This window comes from Mixophyes fleayi, chromosome 8, assembly GCF_038048845.1.
Source record: "Mixophyes fleayi isolate aMixFle1 chromosome 8, aMixFle1.hap1, whole genome shotgun sequence".
In the NCBI taxonomy this organism is placed as follows: Eukaryota; Metazoa; Chordata; class Amphibia; order Anura; family Limnodynastidae; genus Mixophyes; species Mixophyes fleayi.
In genome coordinates, this window is record NC_134409.1 from 113747273 (window position 1) to 113767398 (window position 20126).

General features: G+C 40.2%; 1 protein-coding gene across 2 annotated transcripts in view; it reads right to left on the reverse strand.

The window, feature by feature from the left end:
- BICD2 (BICD cargo adaptor 2) overlaps positions 1-20126 on the reverse strand; it is a 91832-nt gene that overhangs the window by 18689 nt on the left and 53017 nt on the right. For both annotated transcript variants that reach the window (XM_075183211.1, XM_075183212.1), the window contains exon 2: positions 17077-17289. In XM_075183211.1, coding sequence (XP_075039312.1) covers positions 17077-17289 — 213 coding nt within the window. The remainder of the gene's footprint in view (positions 1-17076; positions 17290-20126) is intronic.

A 20126-nucleotide genomic window follows, 5' to 3' on the forward strand; every position in this document is an offset into this window, starting at 1 on the left:
GAAGGTGGAGTCTCTCTTCAAACATAAGAAAACCTGTGTAACAAAGCAGGGTTACCCCCCAAACACTCGCCTATAACAGATACAGCTGTGCAACTGAATGAGCAATAACTATAATTATAGAGCACAGAACAGGCAGAGATAAGCCTACAAATTGCGGCAAGGAAATGGGGCTGTCGGTAACAATAGCCTATTCTAGAGATATAGCACAAGTCAGGCTTCTTAATTCTTTGGCATTAATGACAGAAAATGGCAGAATGTGGCCCTGTGAGGATAATGGGTTTTACTAAGCGCTAAAGATATATAATTGTGCATGTAAATAAGAAAGTAATTGCGGCGGCGGGTAAGTAATTAACACTATGGTGGAGATTAATGGGATAAACGCCCTCTGTCTGAGGCTGTTAACTGTCTGGTGTCCAAGTGATTTATTGTGCATTACAAAGCATTTGAACGGTTTGATTCCTATGCCTGAGAATACCACGTGCTAAATATTGCATAATAAAGTAAGAATCTTTCAGACACATATTTTATTCAGTATGAAGGACTATATAGGACAAATTGCGCTTTCATATTAAGTATTTAATGTAGGTCTTTTTTTAATGGTTCTGCTTAATACTGTACCATTTGTTGTTATATAGATATGGAAATCAATTAATCCCATATGTGCATATTTGCAGGTACCATGCTACAAGATCATCATCATCACCATCTATTTATATAGCGCCACTGATTCCGCAGCGCTGTACAGAGAACTCACTCACATCAGTCCCTGCCCCATTGAAACTTACAGTCTAAATTCCCTAACATACACACACAGACAGACAGACAGACAGAAAGAGATTAGGGTCAATTTTGATAGCAGCCAATTAACCAACTAGTATGTTTTTCGAGTGTGGGAGGAAACTGGAGCACCCAGAGGAAACCCACGTAAACACAGGGAGAACATACAAACTCCACACAGATAAGGCCATGGTCGGGAATTGAACTCATGACCCCAGTGCTGTGAGGCAGAAGTGCTAACCACTTAGGCACCAATTGCCAGAACATGGTATTTTGTGTTCTTAGTTCAGAAATAACCAGTAGAGGGGAACCCAGGAACCCTCAACTGTGGGGAGCCCAGACTACAACCAAAACGGTAGGAAACAGTACCAGGTGTGAAGAAGCCCCCAGTGTCAACTCACCGAGGAGGAACCAGTTACATCACCAAGTACGTAGCGGCACCATTATTCAGGAGACTGTTGCCTATCAATTCCATAGAAACCAGTGGTGCTTCAGTTTGTCCACTTGTTGTCAGTATTACACGTTTGTCCACTAGGTGTCAGCCTTACATGTCAGGAAGTTGGCTGCTGTCCTACCTAGTTGTCCCATAGGTGAATAAAAGCTTTAACATTGTTTGCAGTGAATAATATTATTTACTCAGCCTTGACAAACAGAAAGCATTTGTTTGACAGCAGATTAACTGATGAAGTAGCTTTGACATAAAATGTATTATCTACAAATTAAATGAAATGCAAACAAACAAAACAAACAACAAGTCCAAATGATTTATTCTACTCAAGAAAAAGTTTGAGCCCTTATCATATCTTATTGTCCATTTTACTGTGACACAAACAAGTTACTGACTCAATCAAAGCACAGGAGTCACCATGTGACACAGGTTACATGTATGGGCTTTGTGATGGGTTACATTGTACATGGTCATGTTTATAGGGAAGAGGAGGCTACAAAGGGCAGCACGGTGACTTAGTGGTTAGCACTTCTGCCTTACAGCACTGGGGTCATGAGTTCGATTCCCGACCATGGCCTTATCTGTGTGGAGTTTGTATGTTCTCCCCGTGTTTGTGTGGGTTTCCTCCGGGTGCTCCGGTTTCCTCCCACACTCCAAAAAAAAAACCCCACATACTGGTAGGTTAATTGGCTGCTATCAAAAATTGACCCTAGTCTCTCTCCCTCGCCTGTCTGTGTGTGAGTGTGTGTCTATATTAGGGAATTTAGACTGTAAGCTCCAATGGGGCAGGGACTGATGTGAATGAGTTCTCTGTACAGCGCTGCGGAATTAGTGGTGCTATATAAATAAATGATGATGATGATGAAGGTGCATTGCACTTAGGAAGGTATCTACTAACCCCATTGTCTCCGATAATAGCAATAAATTGTAACATTTATACAATCGGTATATACAAGATCCCCTGCATCAGATACCTGCATAACTCTGCAGCAACATGATAAAAGCCTGCTGAGGCAATCCTGACCTTCTCCAGTCATGCTGCAACATTAGTAACGCCTACGGGGAGAGAAGCGTTCTACAGTGATGGACGAGTGCAAAATGAACCATGAGGGTTCCAACATATTATACAAAGAATGGTGTTACTGTGTCTATAACTGTGCCGTAGGCTAGAGATACACAGTCCAGAATGTGATTTTTATGAGGACATATCTTGCTTTTCATTGACATAGAACAGTACCTAATTAAAGAACAAGAGAAGATCATGTGGATAATGAGTACTAAGGAAAACGGATGCCATCATCAGCAGCAGATAGATGTGCACAATGACATTACTTCACCTGCAGGTTTGATATCAGATTTTAAGAAACACATACATAAATATTAGATAGGTTTGAGAAAGAGATAAAGCTGCGATCACAGGGAATCGTTTTGTTCTATTCAACCTAAGCTTACTTTTTTTAAGGCTTAAACGCCTAATAAACCCCACAGTTTATATTTTCAGATATAATCCATGAAGATAAAGTGAAAGTATTACCTTCCCACTTTATTAATTATTTATTGGATGTGATACAGGTCAAAACATTGAGAGTACAGTTATTTAAGCTGCTGTGACATCACAAGCCCCGTTCTTGTGTATGAAGCAACCGATTAATCAAAGCAGTTCAGTTTGCAAAGTATTTTGCCTGTCCTCTATGTCTGCTCTGTTAGTGAATGACGTCTCTTAAAAACAGATAGATAGCTAGATATGGAAACATTTTACACATGCATTTATGAATGTTATACAGTGAATCAAATTGCATTCTTTTAGATTTCTTGATCTACAATGTCCTAAAATCCTACTGAAGGACTGGACAATTCCCAGAAGTCAAGTAGCTACTATCCCTAAACAATTACTGCTGGCATATCATCTTTGATGGAGCCATGATTGAGAGGTTGACCATTTTCTGGTTTTTCCAAACTAGCTCATTCTAAGATTTAACTGTGTTGTGATTTAAAAGGGCTATGGCTTTCCTAGAGTGCACTAAATATGTTTTGATTTGCCATCAAAGCAGGATGAAAATATGGGATATTTAAACGCTTAAAATCCCAAGGTTACAAGTCCCGGACAATGACCATGAAATCTGTCCGACTACACAATGTGCCACATTATCTGGAGACAAAAGAAGCAGACTTTGCAAGTGATTTACATACAGACTGGGCTCCGTCTGACAAATAATCCACATGACAACAATGGGGTCATTCTTTGCTGGGAAGCGTGGCAGTAAATATAACCGAACAGATGCCAGCTTATTACACCCAGCCCTAATGAGGGAACATTCACTGTACATGGAGATGATGGATGGAAAGACCTCAGGAGCACCGGGCATTGGGCAAACACAGAAGTTGTTCTAGAGAGAACAATTATTTGCTGCAGAGAGTAACATATTCAGTGGGGGAATATCCCATTTTGAAGTAGTGGTTATTTTCACATTATTTGCTATAGGTGCTCAGATATAAATGGCACAGAACATTCACCACAGAGCTATGATTCTGTACATACATGTATTTATTAACATTGGGTGGTATCTGCTAAATTGTACAATAAATAGTAGCCTTGTAATCCAATGGAAAAGCACCTATAATGTTCTCTAAGACATAGTTTATGGTTAATTGCTCATCAGCAAGTGAATGTGGGTGATGACAGATGAGAATGGCTGTAGGAGCAATCGCTTGACCTCCAACATTCCACTCTTGAGCCCTCCCTTACCATAATATATCTACCAACTGACGGATCTGGGGGGGATGCGATAGCCGCAATCACCGCCCTTCTCCCAGACCGTTAAGCTGCGGTCAAGAGGTCCAACCAAAGGGAAGGAGAGGCGGGGTCAACCAATCAGAGTGAAGGAGGGGTGTGGTTATGTTAAATCACCCCCTCCCTTAAAAAAAAAAAAATCTAGATCCACCCCTCTATCTATCTAAGCACCTGTAGCCTAACACTGACCACACACAAGCCAAATCTCGTCTGGGACTACTGGGCCCTGCTAGCATGATCACAAAATGACCACCAACAAGCCCATAGAAATCATCTTCCAATTATACTCACCACCATGCTTGAAAATAATCAGATAATAATCAGCCTTTAACTGTATAATTAATGGGCTAATTCTAGGGACCCATTCTATGCATTATCGGTCCAACGGCGGCTGATATTGCAGAGATTCTGGATAAACATAGGATTGGAAGCAGGTGGAGGAGATATCGTTTAGCTGGTCACACACGCTGCAATATTGGCAGGAACACCAGGCATTGGCCCAATATCGCACCACTTGCTGCATCCGTATAAACCAGATGAGTTTTCATATCTAGTAATCACCATGACACAATCTGAAGTATGAGCAGAATATAAAATAAGTAGCTGATGGATATATTCCAGAAAATATTAATCTAGCCAGGCATAAAGATTCTGGGATACCTAATATTCACTCACGTGATCAATTTTCATACTGTAAAAAATGGCCAGGCATACACAGAGCCACCTCTAAACGCAGGAATAATGGCACACTCTGTAACTATCGGTTACTGATCGGCTGTGTTAATCCCCACTGGCCCATTCTCCATCAGCTAACAGATGATAAAACAGGTTTCCTGATGGAAACATTTACCAGAAGGGCAGGGAGTGATGTCTATGTACACCAGGCAGTGGATCTTTAACGGATCGCAAGGGCTCTTAAAGAGACCTCAAATAAATGTAGTTTATGAGTTTCCCACAAAGCTGAGCACATCACCTTGTCTGGTGTGGACTGTGAGATGTTTCCCAATGACCTGGATGCCTGATTCTGCTTTAAACTGGCATTTACTAAACAAGCCCTTCTTTCAAACAATGATGAGAATAATTCAGCTTGATTGGACACAATCCAACTAACTTACTCATGGTAAGATATTGTAAGGGAAAAACAACAGAGAAAATGTTTACTTAGGGCATATTCCAGCAGTAGAATAAATATGTGCCTTACAGACACACAATGTGACCTAGAGGCGGAGCTAGTGAGCTGTGGGCCCCGGGCAGGGAGGCGGGAACCGGGCCCCCGACCCTCTGCATCGGGCTCCATTATATCAATGGGCCCCGCACCAATGATAGTTCCACCACTGCTATGACCCCTGTATGTAGAACAGCAGTTTATAGATGAGCTGCAGATCTTCCAACTTTAGGTGAAAGTCAATTTTAATCTCTAGAGAATAACTCGACCTTTCTGGCTTCAATCACTGTCAGGGAGTAATTACTTTTCAATCAATAATAAGCCTGCAGCCATTGACCAGATGACTGCAGACCCTATAAAGCAATGTTCAATCATTTCCCTAACGGGACAGACAGCCAGAGTCCAGTGCATTAAGCCAAACCAAACCAAGTTGTTTTCCAATAGGGAAACGTGTTTGTTTGTAATGAATTTTCTGTATTCATCAAGTAAACTGAGTGCAGGGCTGTGTATAGAGACAATTACACAAATAAAATAACAAGGTCAGATATATCTGTAAGAGACAGCAAACACTCCGTCCAATCGTGATGTCATTGAGGGCAAAGCTCACAGTTTACTAATCTCCCGGAATGTCCAGAGGCTTTTAAATTAGGGTGAGACCTCCCAGAGTCCCAAAAAAACTGTCAATTCACCCCAGGGCTTACCTGCCTACAAGGTGGGAGGCATGTGACATGATTATGTCATGAAGCCCCGCCCTCCTCAGTAAGCACTAAGCAGGCATCAGTGTGATAAAGCGATTACCTCATAATATATCTTACCCAGCACACTTGGTGATGCCAATCTCCCAGGGGAAAGATATAATGCATTATAGTTATGTTTAGAAAGCAATAAACGTGGCATAAATAGTCAGTTCCTTCCAACAGAGAGGAGCTCGAACAGAATAAGTGCAAAGTAAAAGAGGAGGCACAGAGGAGACAAAACTTGGGTTGACAATTCCCAACAGTTTTACATGTGCTTATAACTTTTCTCATCTGTGTGTGGGAATTTCATAATGCCCCCCCTTGTTTAGAGGAACCGCTGGACTGCAAGCAACGCTGGACTGTCTGCATGACTCACACACTGAACTTAAGTCAGACACAACTTTTAGACTATGACATCATTCATTGGCACTCAGCAGCCAAATTCCCTTGTTCTCTTGACTAGGAGGAAGGAAGTAAAAAAAAAAAGTTCTGACTGTGTAGCAGTGAGTGTGTTACACAGGGCCTGATGTAGAATGAGGGGTAAATCTGGTCAGAATGTGTAACTTTGGAAAGCTATGTGCACTGCACGGGGGAGGGGAGGGGCAAATGTAGATTTTGGAAAGGGGCACGTACTAGCTCAACTTTACATTGCAGTGATAAATAGAAGCTGTAGACAGGATTTTTCTCTACATGCAAAATCCCCCACAAAGCTGCATTTGTACCCATTACATAGCAACATAATAAGTACACTGAAATATAAGTTAGGGTATATAAAAATATACTAACAACATCCAAAAATATAGATATAAGAAGTTTCCAATTTTTAATAGAACGGAAGATAGTACAGATAAAGTTGAGATCACAAGAAGGGGGGGGAAAGAACTGTAACATGCAATCAAACACATAGTGTCTGTGTGTATAATATCTGTACACAGAATAATACAGTCTATTCTACATAAAATGAAAATGGGTACACATTACAGGTTCTTCTTTTGGGTCAATCGAGCGATAAACGACCATCTGGGCCAATATTGCATTAGTGTGTACACTTAATTTGATGAACACTAGTTGTTCCAAAGTACCGATTGTCGTTACATTTGTACTGCAGAACTGTTCCAGTCTTGCAGTGTGTGCGCACTCACGATCAGGATCTCCATAGAGCTTACAGTGTCATGATCTTTTCAGCTGACAGTTATAACAGATGAATGTTTTAAAACATGTATAGTGTGTACATATGAATCAGTATGCTGACCGGTACTTTTTTCTTTTTATCAGTCATTCATAAGATTGTTGTAGATAACACATCAGTAGGACAATTCTGTAGAATTGGGTGGAGCGTGGAACAATGGCTCTCGCCCACTGCCAAATTTGATGGCCCGAGTGCTGAGTGAGTAGATGACTGATGATCGAGTGGTCTGTGTATGGCCACCATAACTAAATACAAATTTAGTATTCACTAGCTGCATATTCACGGATTCCTGTCTGTTGCTGACCTGCTCCTCTGTTCCCGTCTGTATTCCTGTCGATACTCTAGTTCACTGCTGTTTGATCTCTCGCTGTGACCCTTGGCCTGTTTATTGGATTCTGCTTATTTGCCTGTTGCCCTGACCTCAGGCTGATTACTGGATTCTGCCTGTTCGCTTGTGACCCTGACCGCTTCCTGACTTCTGGATACTGCTTGTTCGCCTGTGACCCTGACCCCTGCCTGGTTACCGGTCTCTGTCTGGTCACAGGACTCTGTCTTCTTCCCAGGGTTTCCGTCTCGTCTTCTGGTATCCTCCTATTATCTGTTCTGCTCTTGCCAAACATAAGCTCTTACTACTAAAAGCTGAAGACCTGGGGGCATATGAGCACCTGTGAACAAGACTCGCTCTACAGGAAAGGCGGTTGCTATAGGCAAATACCTCTAATACCTGTTTTAAGAGTTTATGTTTGAAGTGCTGGCCTAACAAGTATCAAACCAAATTATTTTACAGATTACCATCTCAGGAAAGGAATGTCTACCTTGAATGATTATCTTCAGTTTCAACTCTTTATTATCCATTACACAACGTTGCAATATATGAATGGGATCTTTTAATCATTAACCCTATCTCCAAAAAGTTCCAAAAACCAGACAGAAAATATTAAATTACTCCTGCTGGATGTGCCACTGTCTGCGGTCACTCTGGAAAGCAATACAGTGAGGGGGGGAATCTTAGGGGCCGTGTAAGGGAAAGACAGGGGCAATCTTTTAATTGTTTTTATAATTAAGTTATATTCAATTTTTCAAATGTTCAAGCAAATAATATGCACAGAAAACAGCAATATCAAGTAAGCAACTGAACATAAAAAAATAAAACAAGGTAAAATACACACACATAACAAATAATGATAAAATAGTAACAAATATCTCCATTAAAAAATGGCAAACTGCTAGACTGGAGTAGAGGAGAAGGGCTGATCTGTAAAGTATTCTGCTTCAATGATGGAGCTTCTAGGGTGCTACTTGCTGTATGTTGCCATCAGTGTTCCAACATGTTATCAAAATGAGGATTATCAACAATAAAAGGTTAGGCAGGAATACTCTTGGAGCAAACTAGACTTGGATCAATAGGTACTATAGATGGAGAATAAATAGCACTTGAAATATAGATTGGGGGATCCATAAAACCTGTTCCAACAGAGTTCCCAGTGAGACTCAGGTTTTCAATGTCATCCCATCTACAGGGTGATTCAAAAGTCGCAGTACACCCTTTTATTTCAGAAACTCTACAGGAAATTGGGAAACCTGAATACTCTAGTAAGGTATGGGTGACATTATGAATCATTACGGAAAGTAAGGCAAAAAAAAAAAAAAAAAAGGAGTAAACGTTCTCCGGGACAAACCATGTTACAATGCAAGGGGTTCAAATTAGTATATTATTTCGCACATAAGTTAAATACTGGCTGTTTTTTCATGTAGCACACAAATACTTGATAGCTTTATTCTTACACTGATATTTAAAGTTGATCTAGGACATGCCCTACCCCAACTATAAATATCTCCCCACATTTTAGATTATTACCTTCCCCTCCAATGCAACATGGTTTTGCCCAGGTGCAAAGTTACTCCTTTTTTATGCTTTACTATCCTTAATGACTCAGGCCCTATATGTTCTGTGCATGTTACAAACTAGGTTGGGCTAACAGTGCATACAGTATTTTCTCCCAATCATTCGGAAACCCACCATCCCAAACAACTGTAATCATTACATTTTGCAAAGCCCCCAAAATCCACCAAGGAAAGTTGCAAAATAAGTGCCAAATTCCAGGGAGAGTTAATCTTCAGGACCACTATTCTCTCTATCTCCATGAGATATTACATTTAGATCATTTATCTAAACCTTTATTTGGGAAGGTAATCATGGCTTTATAATTTAGAGAGCAGCATTTTGACAAATCAGCTGGGATGTAGACCCCTATGTATGGGAAAAATGTAGTATCTTACTTTTAAAAGGGGTCATTAAAATTCTCTAGACCCAATAAAAAGAACAAGTTGGGCAAAGGCAACTAAAAGTTTAGATAGTTTTAGAAAGAGGTCATTAACCAATCTTCTCATTTTATCTAAACCCTGTTAATATCATGAGCTGTGCTATGCCAGTGGTTATATAGGTATAGGCCACAAATACCAGTGACAATGGGCATCCCTGATGTGTCCCATTTAGCACTGGACATTTATAAAGAACACTGACCCATAACTTGTCCTGTAGCCATAATGCTTGTATGGTGGCTTAACTGGCCACATGTCCACATATAGGTGCGTTCCATTGTGTTAAAGGTCTTTTCTGCTTCTAAAGATAACAAAATGTGTGCGAGAAGGGGCCCTAACAGGTGGAAGCAGCTATATATGCAGCAAACATTACCAGCTGCTTCTCTCCTTGGCACACAGCCCACCTGATCATAGTGATGTGGTTAAGAAAGAAGCAGGCAGATTGGCCAATATCATTTTACATTTATATTTATAAACAAAACTAGTCTGTAGCTTCCACTACATGTGGGATCCTTATCGGGTTTTGGGATTACTGAAATATTAGACTGCAGTATCTCCTGAGCATTACACTAAAAATTAAACTATTTTGCAGGGCAATCCATGTGGGGAGAGACACACATTGGTGACTGTTTTGTAATAGATTCCATTTGGACTAACTTTAGGATATATAAGCGCAATCAAAGTGTTCCAGAAATCTACTGATGTCACTTCAATTCTTCAACCAGTAACTAAAACCGTTCTCATCTTCTTATATTGTGAAATAACAAGTTTAAGAAGAATGGCATATACTATACACGTATCTGGAAGTACAGTCAAGAAGTTTGTGAATCAGCGGCTGAGCATGCCGATAAGCTGACCAATCAGCACATTGACATCAACAAATTTTGCTGGCAGCTGATGCAAAGACCTCTTGGCTGCCTTCTCCAGTCCTCCATCCAGGAGGACTGAAACCACCTCCGGGCTCTGCCACTCGATTGAACTCTGCGCGGTGTTTATCAAAGTCATTTGCAATAAATCTGTGGAGGATATTTTTGTTTCCTACACATATCAAATGTCAAACACAATTTCAAACATCTTAAGCTATATGAAGGTATGAGGATTTTTAAAATATTACAAAATGCCTTTTGTGTATTAAATCTAGTTGTATTTCAGGTTTAGAGACTATCGAGTACAAATGCACATACATTTCACATTAAAGTGAAAGAACAACTGATTAAATGTATCTGAAGTTTAGATGCCATTTTAGCGTCAGGGCTGCTTCTTGCAGTTTATGTAATTCATTTTACTACTTAAAGAACCAATTAAAAGCTGCACTACAACCTAGTACAAAAGGTGATAGTGCAACCCCCCTGCCCTTGCCTAGAACCCCGGGGGCTGCTACATGCAACCGCTTTTCCCGGGGATCTGGCGGTTCTGAAATACAGAACCAGCTAATTAATTTTGCCAGCTGCCTTTAAACGGGGGCAGAGTGGGAGTGTAAGCGGGACAACCAATCACCAGCCGACAGTCCCCCTTATCCCCAATCTGGTTTTCGTCTGGGACTGTAAGAGGAATGGAGGAGCCCTGGAAAAAACAACCACCACTTTTTAGTAGATGATAGTGCAACTTCAAATCATACTTGCCAACTCTCCCGGAATGTACGGGAGACTCTCGAAATTCGGGTAGGTCTCCCGGACTCCCGGGAGAGCGGGCAAGTATTCCTCATACGGAACTCACTCATCAAAATGACGCGACTTGCGGTGAATTGTGTCATTTCGGCCCCTCCCCCATGACCAAAATGACGCAATTCACCGTGCCCCGCCCTCCATGCCCTCCAACCACGCCCCCTGACCGGGATCTCCCGGAATTGCCTTCTCGATGGTAGGCAAGTATGTTCAAAATGCCACTAAACCAAATAATCAGAGCTACTAGTGTCAGTAACATATGTGTACATACATGTTTAAAGCCCAAAGTGGCTGGTGGCAGAACAATAACTTGCACTCATTACAAAAGGCACAAACTAAATATTGTGAAAGGATAATCTCACCTTCTGGTTAGAAATCTGTAAACAAACTAACTCCTCTTGCTTCCCTTACTGGTGCGGTGGGGTCCATCCTCTGGGACACCCTGGTCTTTACACTGTATGGGTTGCTGAATAAATAGAGTACCCACAAAGTAAAACCCAAATTGGAGCAGGCGGCAGCTAAATGTGATGCTGGTTCCATATCATCACGCTGTATTGGGCCACAGGGCCTACAGTCCTAGCACATTAATGATTGACCACTGATGGGTCATAGGGACAGGGTGATAAGGACACAAAGTAGGGCTGCCGATGATATTAGCTGTCGCCTCCTCCAAATCGGATCACCTACACTTCAGATAACCGGCAGTAAGGGAGGTGTAGCGGCTTTCTCATATTTTACACCTAAAAGGTGGCATTATTATTATTGTCACTTCCATTGTGAATGCTTCAAGGCTCTTTTTTAAAACATTATCAACTGCATAAAGCCACGGGGAAGATGTATACAATGACAGAACAGAACCCATCCCTAAAACTAGCAGATAAAAACGTTGCCGCTTGTCCTACTTCCTTTATCTGTGTAGGGCTATGTGTCTATGTGCCAGTGACTACAGAGGAAATCACTATTACAATCAGCCTCCTAGACAATTAAAGGCAATTATCACAAACTGGAATGAAAGAATATTAGCCACATTACATTAAATGGGTATGCAGGGAAAGAGAGGGAGTCATACAAACTCTCCAATTATACAAGATTTATTTTTTTTATTTTTAAAAAAAAGCCAAAGTGTGAAAGGATATTTTTGTAGCGACATTTATAAAAGGGTCTTAAACAGAAAAAAAAAAAGCTGAAACAACATCTGTGGTCTTTTTGTATCTTTTCAGAGAGAATGGAGCAAGCTGTGAACCATTGTCACATTGATAGAATCAGGCTAGAACTTTATGTGCGGTACAATAGACAATAATTGCAGACATCCATACTTCAAATTGAGGATGACTAAAGTCAATCAATCCGAATTCATTCGCTATGTATCCTTAAAGCAGCAGTGTCTTTAGATGTCTCTTAAAGGGTTACCCTCCCGGTAAGATAGAGCCAGAGGGATATCACTTATTTTACAAGGGTTTACTCCTTTGATCTTCTTATATGCGATACTTCACAAAACATTTTTATTTTATTTTATACTCGAGACCACCCAGGAGCCGAATTTGTGTGGTGTTATTTATTAGGCTGGTGGAAATCATACAAAGGCTATCTAGTTTTACGAACGTTTGCCTGAAAATGCACAGGCGAGCGCAGTAACTAGACTCACTGATTAAAACATTAAGAAAGCTGTTGCACACAAGCACTTTAATTACATCCTCACGACAGCAATGCTGTTTTGTAGGCTTTTTCCAGAACAGGATGTATATATACTGTTTGCTCCATGTACTGTATGTTGCATTTGAAAAGTGTGTATGAATCCCTGATTCATTAAGGAACGTGAATTCCAATGCAAGCTGTATTTTGCGTAAAATTACTCTGCACTTGCTCAGAAGCAGACTCTACGGGCCTGATTCATTAAGGATCTTAACTTGAGAAACTTCTTATTTCAGTCTCCTGGACAAAACCATGTTACAATGCAAGGGGTGCAAATTAGTATTCTGTTTTGCACATAAATTAAATACTGGCTGTTTTTTCATGTAGCACACAAATATCAACTTTAAATTTCAGTGTACAAATAAGCTATCAAGTATTTGTGTGCTACATGAAAAAACAGTCAGTATTTAACTTATGTGCAAAACAGAATACTAATTTGCCCCCCTTGCATTGTAACATGGTTTTGTCCAGGAGACTGAAATAAGAAGTTTCTCAAGTTAAGATCCTTAATGAATCAGGCCCTACGCCAGTGAACGCAAGTGTATGCAATTCTTCTTTGAATGCAAAGGACACTCCCGCCAGCCTATGTGCTTAAGGGGCATATGCACATGGGTAATGCACAGTAAGGGCGTGCCAAGGTTTAGCGCAAGCACATCCAACTGATTCAAGCTCTGGGAAACTTTGGTACATGTTTTTAGCCATATCGCTTGCACTGGCTACAGGTCTAGTGTAAGTGCCGAGTGATAGCGTTGATGGCTTTGTATGCATGCTAGAACATGTGTTTGCATGCTAGAACATGTGTTTGCAATCAAGAGCAACCGTAAAAAATGCATTTTATGTACAAATGATACTAATAACATCCTGATTTATGTATTTTATGTAAAAAAGAAAAAACAATCATTTTTCAATGTATTTTCATTAATGATTATATTAACAGTTGTTAATGTATTTAATTTTTGCTTTTCATTTGTGTTTTCTCATGGGACTTTAAACGTAGGCATTGTGTGTATTCTGCAGTGTGTTCTGTCTGCATATAAAGGCGAAGCCTATAACCTGTATTCAACCAGAAACGTTTCCTGATCCGCTTGCACTTTAATACGGCCGTACTAGTGTGTAATATCCATCCTATGAAGAAAAATGCAAATTGTGTTCCTAATGACTCGGGCCCAGAATGCAAATATTTTGGATCTAACCAGGTGACTGGAGACATAAAGCAACACCAGGAGATGAAGTGCAATGATTTATAGAGGACTTGTCAAATTTGGTTCTATTGGGGATTAACAAAGTGTTTAATGTAAGGGTACAGAACAAAATCATAGTTGTACAACTTTCCCACTGCTTGGGAGAGAGCAAAGAAAGCCACTGCTCACTATATGCTGATGTGTGAGAGCAGACTGCAGTCTGCATTATAGTCACTGCTGGAATCAGTCATTCAGTGACCCTCCCATGTGTGCTCACCGGGCAGGGGAGATGTGACATAAGGAGACAGCTGCCTGGTAGCCTGTATAATGCAGACTGCAGGCCGCCTCTCCACATGAATTCAGCACAGCTTTTTGTTCTATTCTCAGTGCCGAGTGCAGGAAGTTTTTTTTAAAAAATTGGATATTTTGGTACACTTAGAAGGCAATAATGAAACTAAATGCAACCTCTGCAAGTCCTCTTTAAGGAGATTATATGGTTAGAAGAAACTGCAGCAGTGTAATGATTTAGGAGTTTACATCTCAAATGTGAATTGAAGTAAAATAGGAATGGATTGTGACGCAGGAATTATGCATTTAGACAATTGAATGCAGTGCAGGTTATACACCCACATTTTCACCTGGTAAACAAATGTATGAAATGTGAATGTGCACTAATGCTAGCCACAGACGTAGCCATCACTCCTCCTGGCTGTTCTGAAACACCAAAATCCAAATTATATATATATACACACATATATATACACACACACACACACACACACACACACACACAGTGTCTGGGTTATGTGCATGGGTGGTGTTCCCCTTTAATACAGTCTTACCAAGTCCCCGCTACCTTGGAAGAACGTGCGGAGAACATGAAAGACGCAGGAGAGGATTTGGCTGGAGTTTTCCTTAAGTAAACAATTTTAGTTTGCATTTAATTTAGCTGCAGTCTAATTCATGTCAAGCAGTATTTGCATTTCCAGTTCATTAAGTAATGCCCCCTTCCTATTACTTCTAAGTGCCCTGTGTTTGCAGAGAGCCGTGTGGTCACTGGCGATCAGACAGCTCGTGTTTACTGAGGATTTCTACAACACTGACACTGATACTTCCACTAAAATACCACAGATCTGATAAAGTGCACTAACATTAAATGTTTACTTAAACAAAAACTCGGCTATAATATTTAACGGAAAGTACGTATTGTTTATAGGTAGGGTTTTATATTTAATTCTATAAAAGCTTTAAAATTAAAACTGTCTCCATTCATTGTTTTATCATTAAAGCAGGAATCCCATGAAAACAAGAGGTGTGTTTTTATTTAATATAAATCACTGTGGGCAGCTATAAGAAGCTTGGTAATTCCTTTTTCCTTGGTTTGTTTCTTCACACTTCTATAAATAAATTGATAATGCTTCAGATTTTCCAAAAACTGTTATGTGACCATCATGGTATAACAACAGTCAAATGGCACATGCTGTAGTGAGCAGGGTGACTTTGGCAGGCCCCTCTGAGCTCAGTTTTCACTATGACATCACCCTCCTCTGCCATCACATGACATGCTGAGTGCTGTGATCCTGAGGCAGTTATTATTGTTTGCCCTCCAGAGAGGTATTGGAAATAAGATAATGATCTGTAGGATAGCCAAGTCTAATGGCTATCAGCTGCACACTTAAAAAGGTACTTAACTTGCTATTTAAAAGAAAAAAAAACCTCTATGTGCAATTGTTGCTTTAAACAATATACACTGAGGGAAAAAGACACTGCAGTGATAACTGCTGCAGTTATGAGGCAATTAAACGAATACATTGAAGTGATGCAAAACCTGTGGGTCAGGCCCCCATGTGAGGACCCACAATATATATTTGAGGGCCCCAGGATAACTAGATATGAAATACATTTTTTGGGGAAATCACCTATCTTCAGGTCCCAGAACAATGGTCACCTACATATATAATGTAGGTAGCCATTTTGGGGGCTGGACCAATATTCACAAGAATCCACTCTATCAATTCTCAGGGAACCACTGGCATCACTGAGACACTTATAACTAATAATCATAAACCCTGATAATTATTCCTGAGGAACCAGATCCTGTGGCTTGAATCTCACCTATTGGCTGGCTCCACCGGGCAAGGGACATGTACATATTAAATGGGATCTCCATCCAAGCAAAGTAATCCAAATGCATTTGTCATATGTAATCAAAATGCTAATTTTTCCAAACGTGCAGAAAATAAGTACCATAACTAGTGGTGTAACTGGTGTCTGTACGAGTACTTGGCAACTGTATGTAATTAAAATGTCTTGGCAGTGAGTGTTACACTTGTGGTTCAGCTTTGCTAACACCACTCTGCAGAATGGTGACAGAGGGTACTGGCAATTTGCTACAGTTATGTATGCGCCATTGATCCTTTGGTCAGTTTATGGGTACAGATACCAATTACTAAACTTTTTATCTGGGCAACATTGATTTTAGGATTTATTTATTTTTAAATAGCAAGTACCTGTTAAGCATGTATCTTTTCTTAGCTATCCTCTTACAAATCATTACCTCTTTTTCAAAATCTATCTGGTTGGCAAACAAAAATGGCTGTCAGACACAGTCATTCCGCTATAAAGACACAGGCTCACAGTTCTTAGCATGTCATGTAAGAGCAGAGGAAGGGGCATGTGATAGTGTAAACAGAGCTCTGAGGGGAGTTCCAAAGCCTCTCTGCTCACTACATCATGTGTCATGTGACTGTGGTTGCCATGGTAGTCCAGAATAATAAATCATTAATAAAAAAGGGAAAAAGGGAAATGGTAAAAATCAACATTCTTCTTATAAACTGCCACAGTGATATATGTTAAAATCACACGCCTGATATTTTTCTTTGGATTGCTGCTTTAAAGTGTAGCTTTTACCTGAACACAGTGGAAGCGGTCTTTTTGAAGATTGAACCTAGTAATCTTATAGGCTGCACTCTCATGAATATTGATTCAGTTCACAAAACGAATGCCTCCACTGTGTGTAGGTGACAGGTGCACTATAAAAGCCTAATGTGTACCAAACCAATGATCCCTATGGTAGATCAGTAATGACTTTGTGTAATGCAGGCTCGTACCTCTCTCAGTTCTTGTGCCACAGAAGCGAGACGCTCATTCTCAGACAGTGTGTTGGCGACAACATTTCTGGACTGTTTTAGATCAGTTTGCAGTTCCAGGACCCTTTTCATGTAATATTCTTCCTTGGTTGCAGATTCCTGTATGAGCGTCTCTTCCCGACTTTCCCCATCTGCAGCCACCTTCTTATGGTTGCTATGTGCTTGTCCGAATGCCTGCAGGACCGAGATAACACGTGTTACACAAACAGCCAGAGACATGGAAATTTCAGACGTCTAAAGTGAGACCTAAATGAGAAGCGTCAATTCTCTCCCTCATCAATGATGTAGCTCGGGGCTAATTTAATGACTGTATTCCGTATTTTCTGCTAAAATATCACAGTTCTTTATACATGAATCCTTCCTGAGAGGGCAGATAAAAGAGAGAATAGAACTCACTAGCCATCTTATGTTCTGTACTTGGTTATCAGCTGAAAATACTTATATCACAACAATTTCACACTACTTAAAGTCATTTATATGGTTTTATAAAGCCTTGCTTCAATGACTGGCCCTAAAGCAGACTAGCTATGGTATGTAATGTTACTTCCCAAAGGCAAAATGACAAAATAACTATATTACATAGCCTTCGTCTGCACACAGCGGAGGCTGCTATTTTGTGAGCCAAATCAATGTTTATGAGGGCACAGCTTATGAATCCACTAGGAACAGTCGGGTATCTCAGTGATGCTAATCCCTCCTACTGAATCAGTGGGTGTATATTGGTTCCCAGTAAATTGATAGGTCCAAAAATGGCTGCCTGCACAGGCTACAAGCAGGTACACTTTAATATTAGTCTGAGGAGATGTGTAATATCACCCAAGGGGGCATATTCAATTGTTGGCGTTACAGCCAAAATTAACCCGCCTCGCGCACTATTACCGTCATTACGGTAATAGTGCACGTAAATACCGGTATTACGGTACTTTTCTCGCTGGATTTCAGCTTGTGGCTCAGGAGGCTGCGAGCTGAAATCCAGCTTACTATTACCGTAATACCGGTAATAGTTTTTCCGCTGTGGAAATCGCGGACAATTGAATATGCCCCAAAGACTCTATATGATTGTTTAGTCAATACTTTGTTTCATTAAACATGCAAAATGTTTCTAAAGCCTAACCTTGTTTACCAAAACAAAAAGAAGGTACATTTTCCTGTGCAATTCTATTCATAAGTAATACGTAGTTCCTCCTCCACCATAGTTTTTGATATACATAAAGGTAGTCAGTCACATGCGATTTTGAAATAGTTGTCCCTGACTAGAAGCAATAATATTATAAACATGGGTGTTCCTGTCTAGACAAAGCTGCAAATTATTAAATATTAACTTGATCCTGTCTAGAACATTTTTGGCCTCAGAGTGTAACCATTGCCCACATAAAGAGATGGCAGCCATTTTGTAGTAGCCAGAACCATTATTCATGAGATTGAAGTCAATCAAATCACTGGGCACTAAGGAGAGACGTGAAATAAAAGTAAAAAGGCTGAATTCTCATGCACATTGGCTGAGCCTACAAATTGTCTGCATCCAGTGTGACTTCTCATAAGTCATCCATCCAATGGCAATGTTCAATCTTATCTTGGGAATCAAAATGGCCGCTCACACCCTTATAGAAAAATATGAATAAGCGTATAAATGAGGTTTCCATACAGTATGAATTAAGTCTATATATTTTTGATTTTTAGTCAAATTAACCATAAAATTACACACAGAACAAAATATGTTGGTCTGTTGTACCATAATCGGATTTATACAGGATAGAACAACTACAGTATTCAGAGAACATGGTCAAGGACTCAGAGGACCCAATGACAAAGTCTTATGTTTATAGCTGTCCTGTAGACTTTATCAGCCGCATAGCATAGCGTACGTAGTTACAATAGTGCAATTACAGGATATACTGGGAGATGGAGACTCTCTCCTTCTCTGACATCTAATAGCTGCAACTTAGCGCTTCTCATCAGATTACATTTGATTTCAGATAAGGAAATCGGTGAAAATGAGATCCGAAAACCCCACTGATCCCACTGAGACACAGGGAGAGCCCCAGGGAAATTAAAAAGCATCACATTTCAGACAAGGAGAAAAGTACCATCTGTGCAGGGTCCCTACCAATCAGTTTCTTCTTTACAAAGCAGCTTAACGCGTCTCCTAATACCTCAGGTCTGCATGTATGTAAAGATATATAAGAGTCTCTCTCTGTTCCTGACATGATTACGGTCTCTACTATAGAATATTTCACACAAACAGGCATGAAGTGTATAGCTTTCCTGGTATGTAAGGGTTAACAATATAATTTAAAAAAATGTGTTGATTATTCATTTCTATTCTATTGGCTTTTTATTATTTTGTTTTGTAACTTATTATATTAAACTATGTAGAATGAGCTGAGGAGGGCCCAGATCCATGTTGTACCTCAGACCATAACACGAGATCAAATATTTGATCCCAGGCTTCTCAAAAATAAAGGCAATTTAATGCAAATATTGAAGACACTGTGACAACATTTGTCATGAAACCTTGACTCCAAAATGCAGAGAAAATGTAAGTGCACAAACAGCAACAGATGACATTACGTGTGATCCATTAACATTATTGCTCCCATCAGACTTTGCCCCATGATCTAGAACCTACAGACATTTTTGCATAAAATAAACATAATATTCTGCTCACATGGAAGCTTTGCCAACTCTGATGAAGTCATTGTATTTGGAAAGGAGCTGTCCCATCAGTTATCTATTTATTGATGGGCCTCCAGCTATATGAAATGAGGACTCTCGCCAGTGGCTACAATCACGCACATTTATATGTACTATAAATCTCATAAAGATGACTGAGCGGAGGAGCAGACGAGGAAGAACTATAATGCCTGCAAGAGAAAAAAAAAAGAGTCCTCTGGCATTCTGCTCAATTCCCCCAAGGAGTGAATCTGAAATTAGATGGCAGACTCTGGAGCACAATTATTCAGGTTGCCAGAAGCAAGAGTGCAGACAGATTATCTTATTATAGTCGGGGT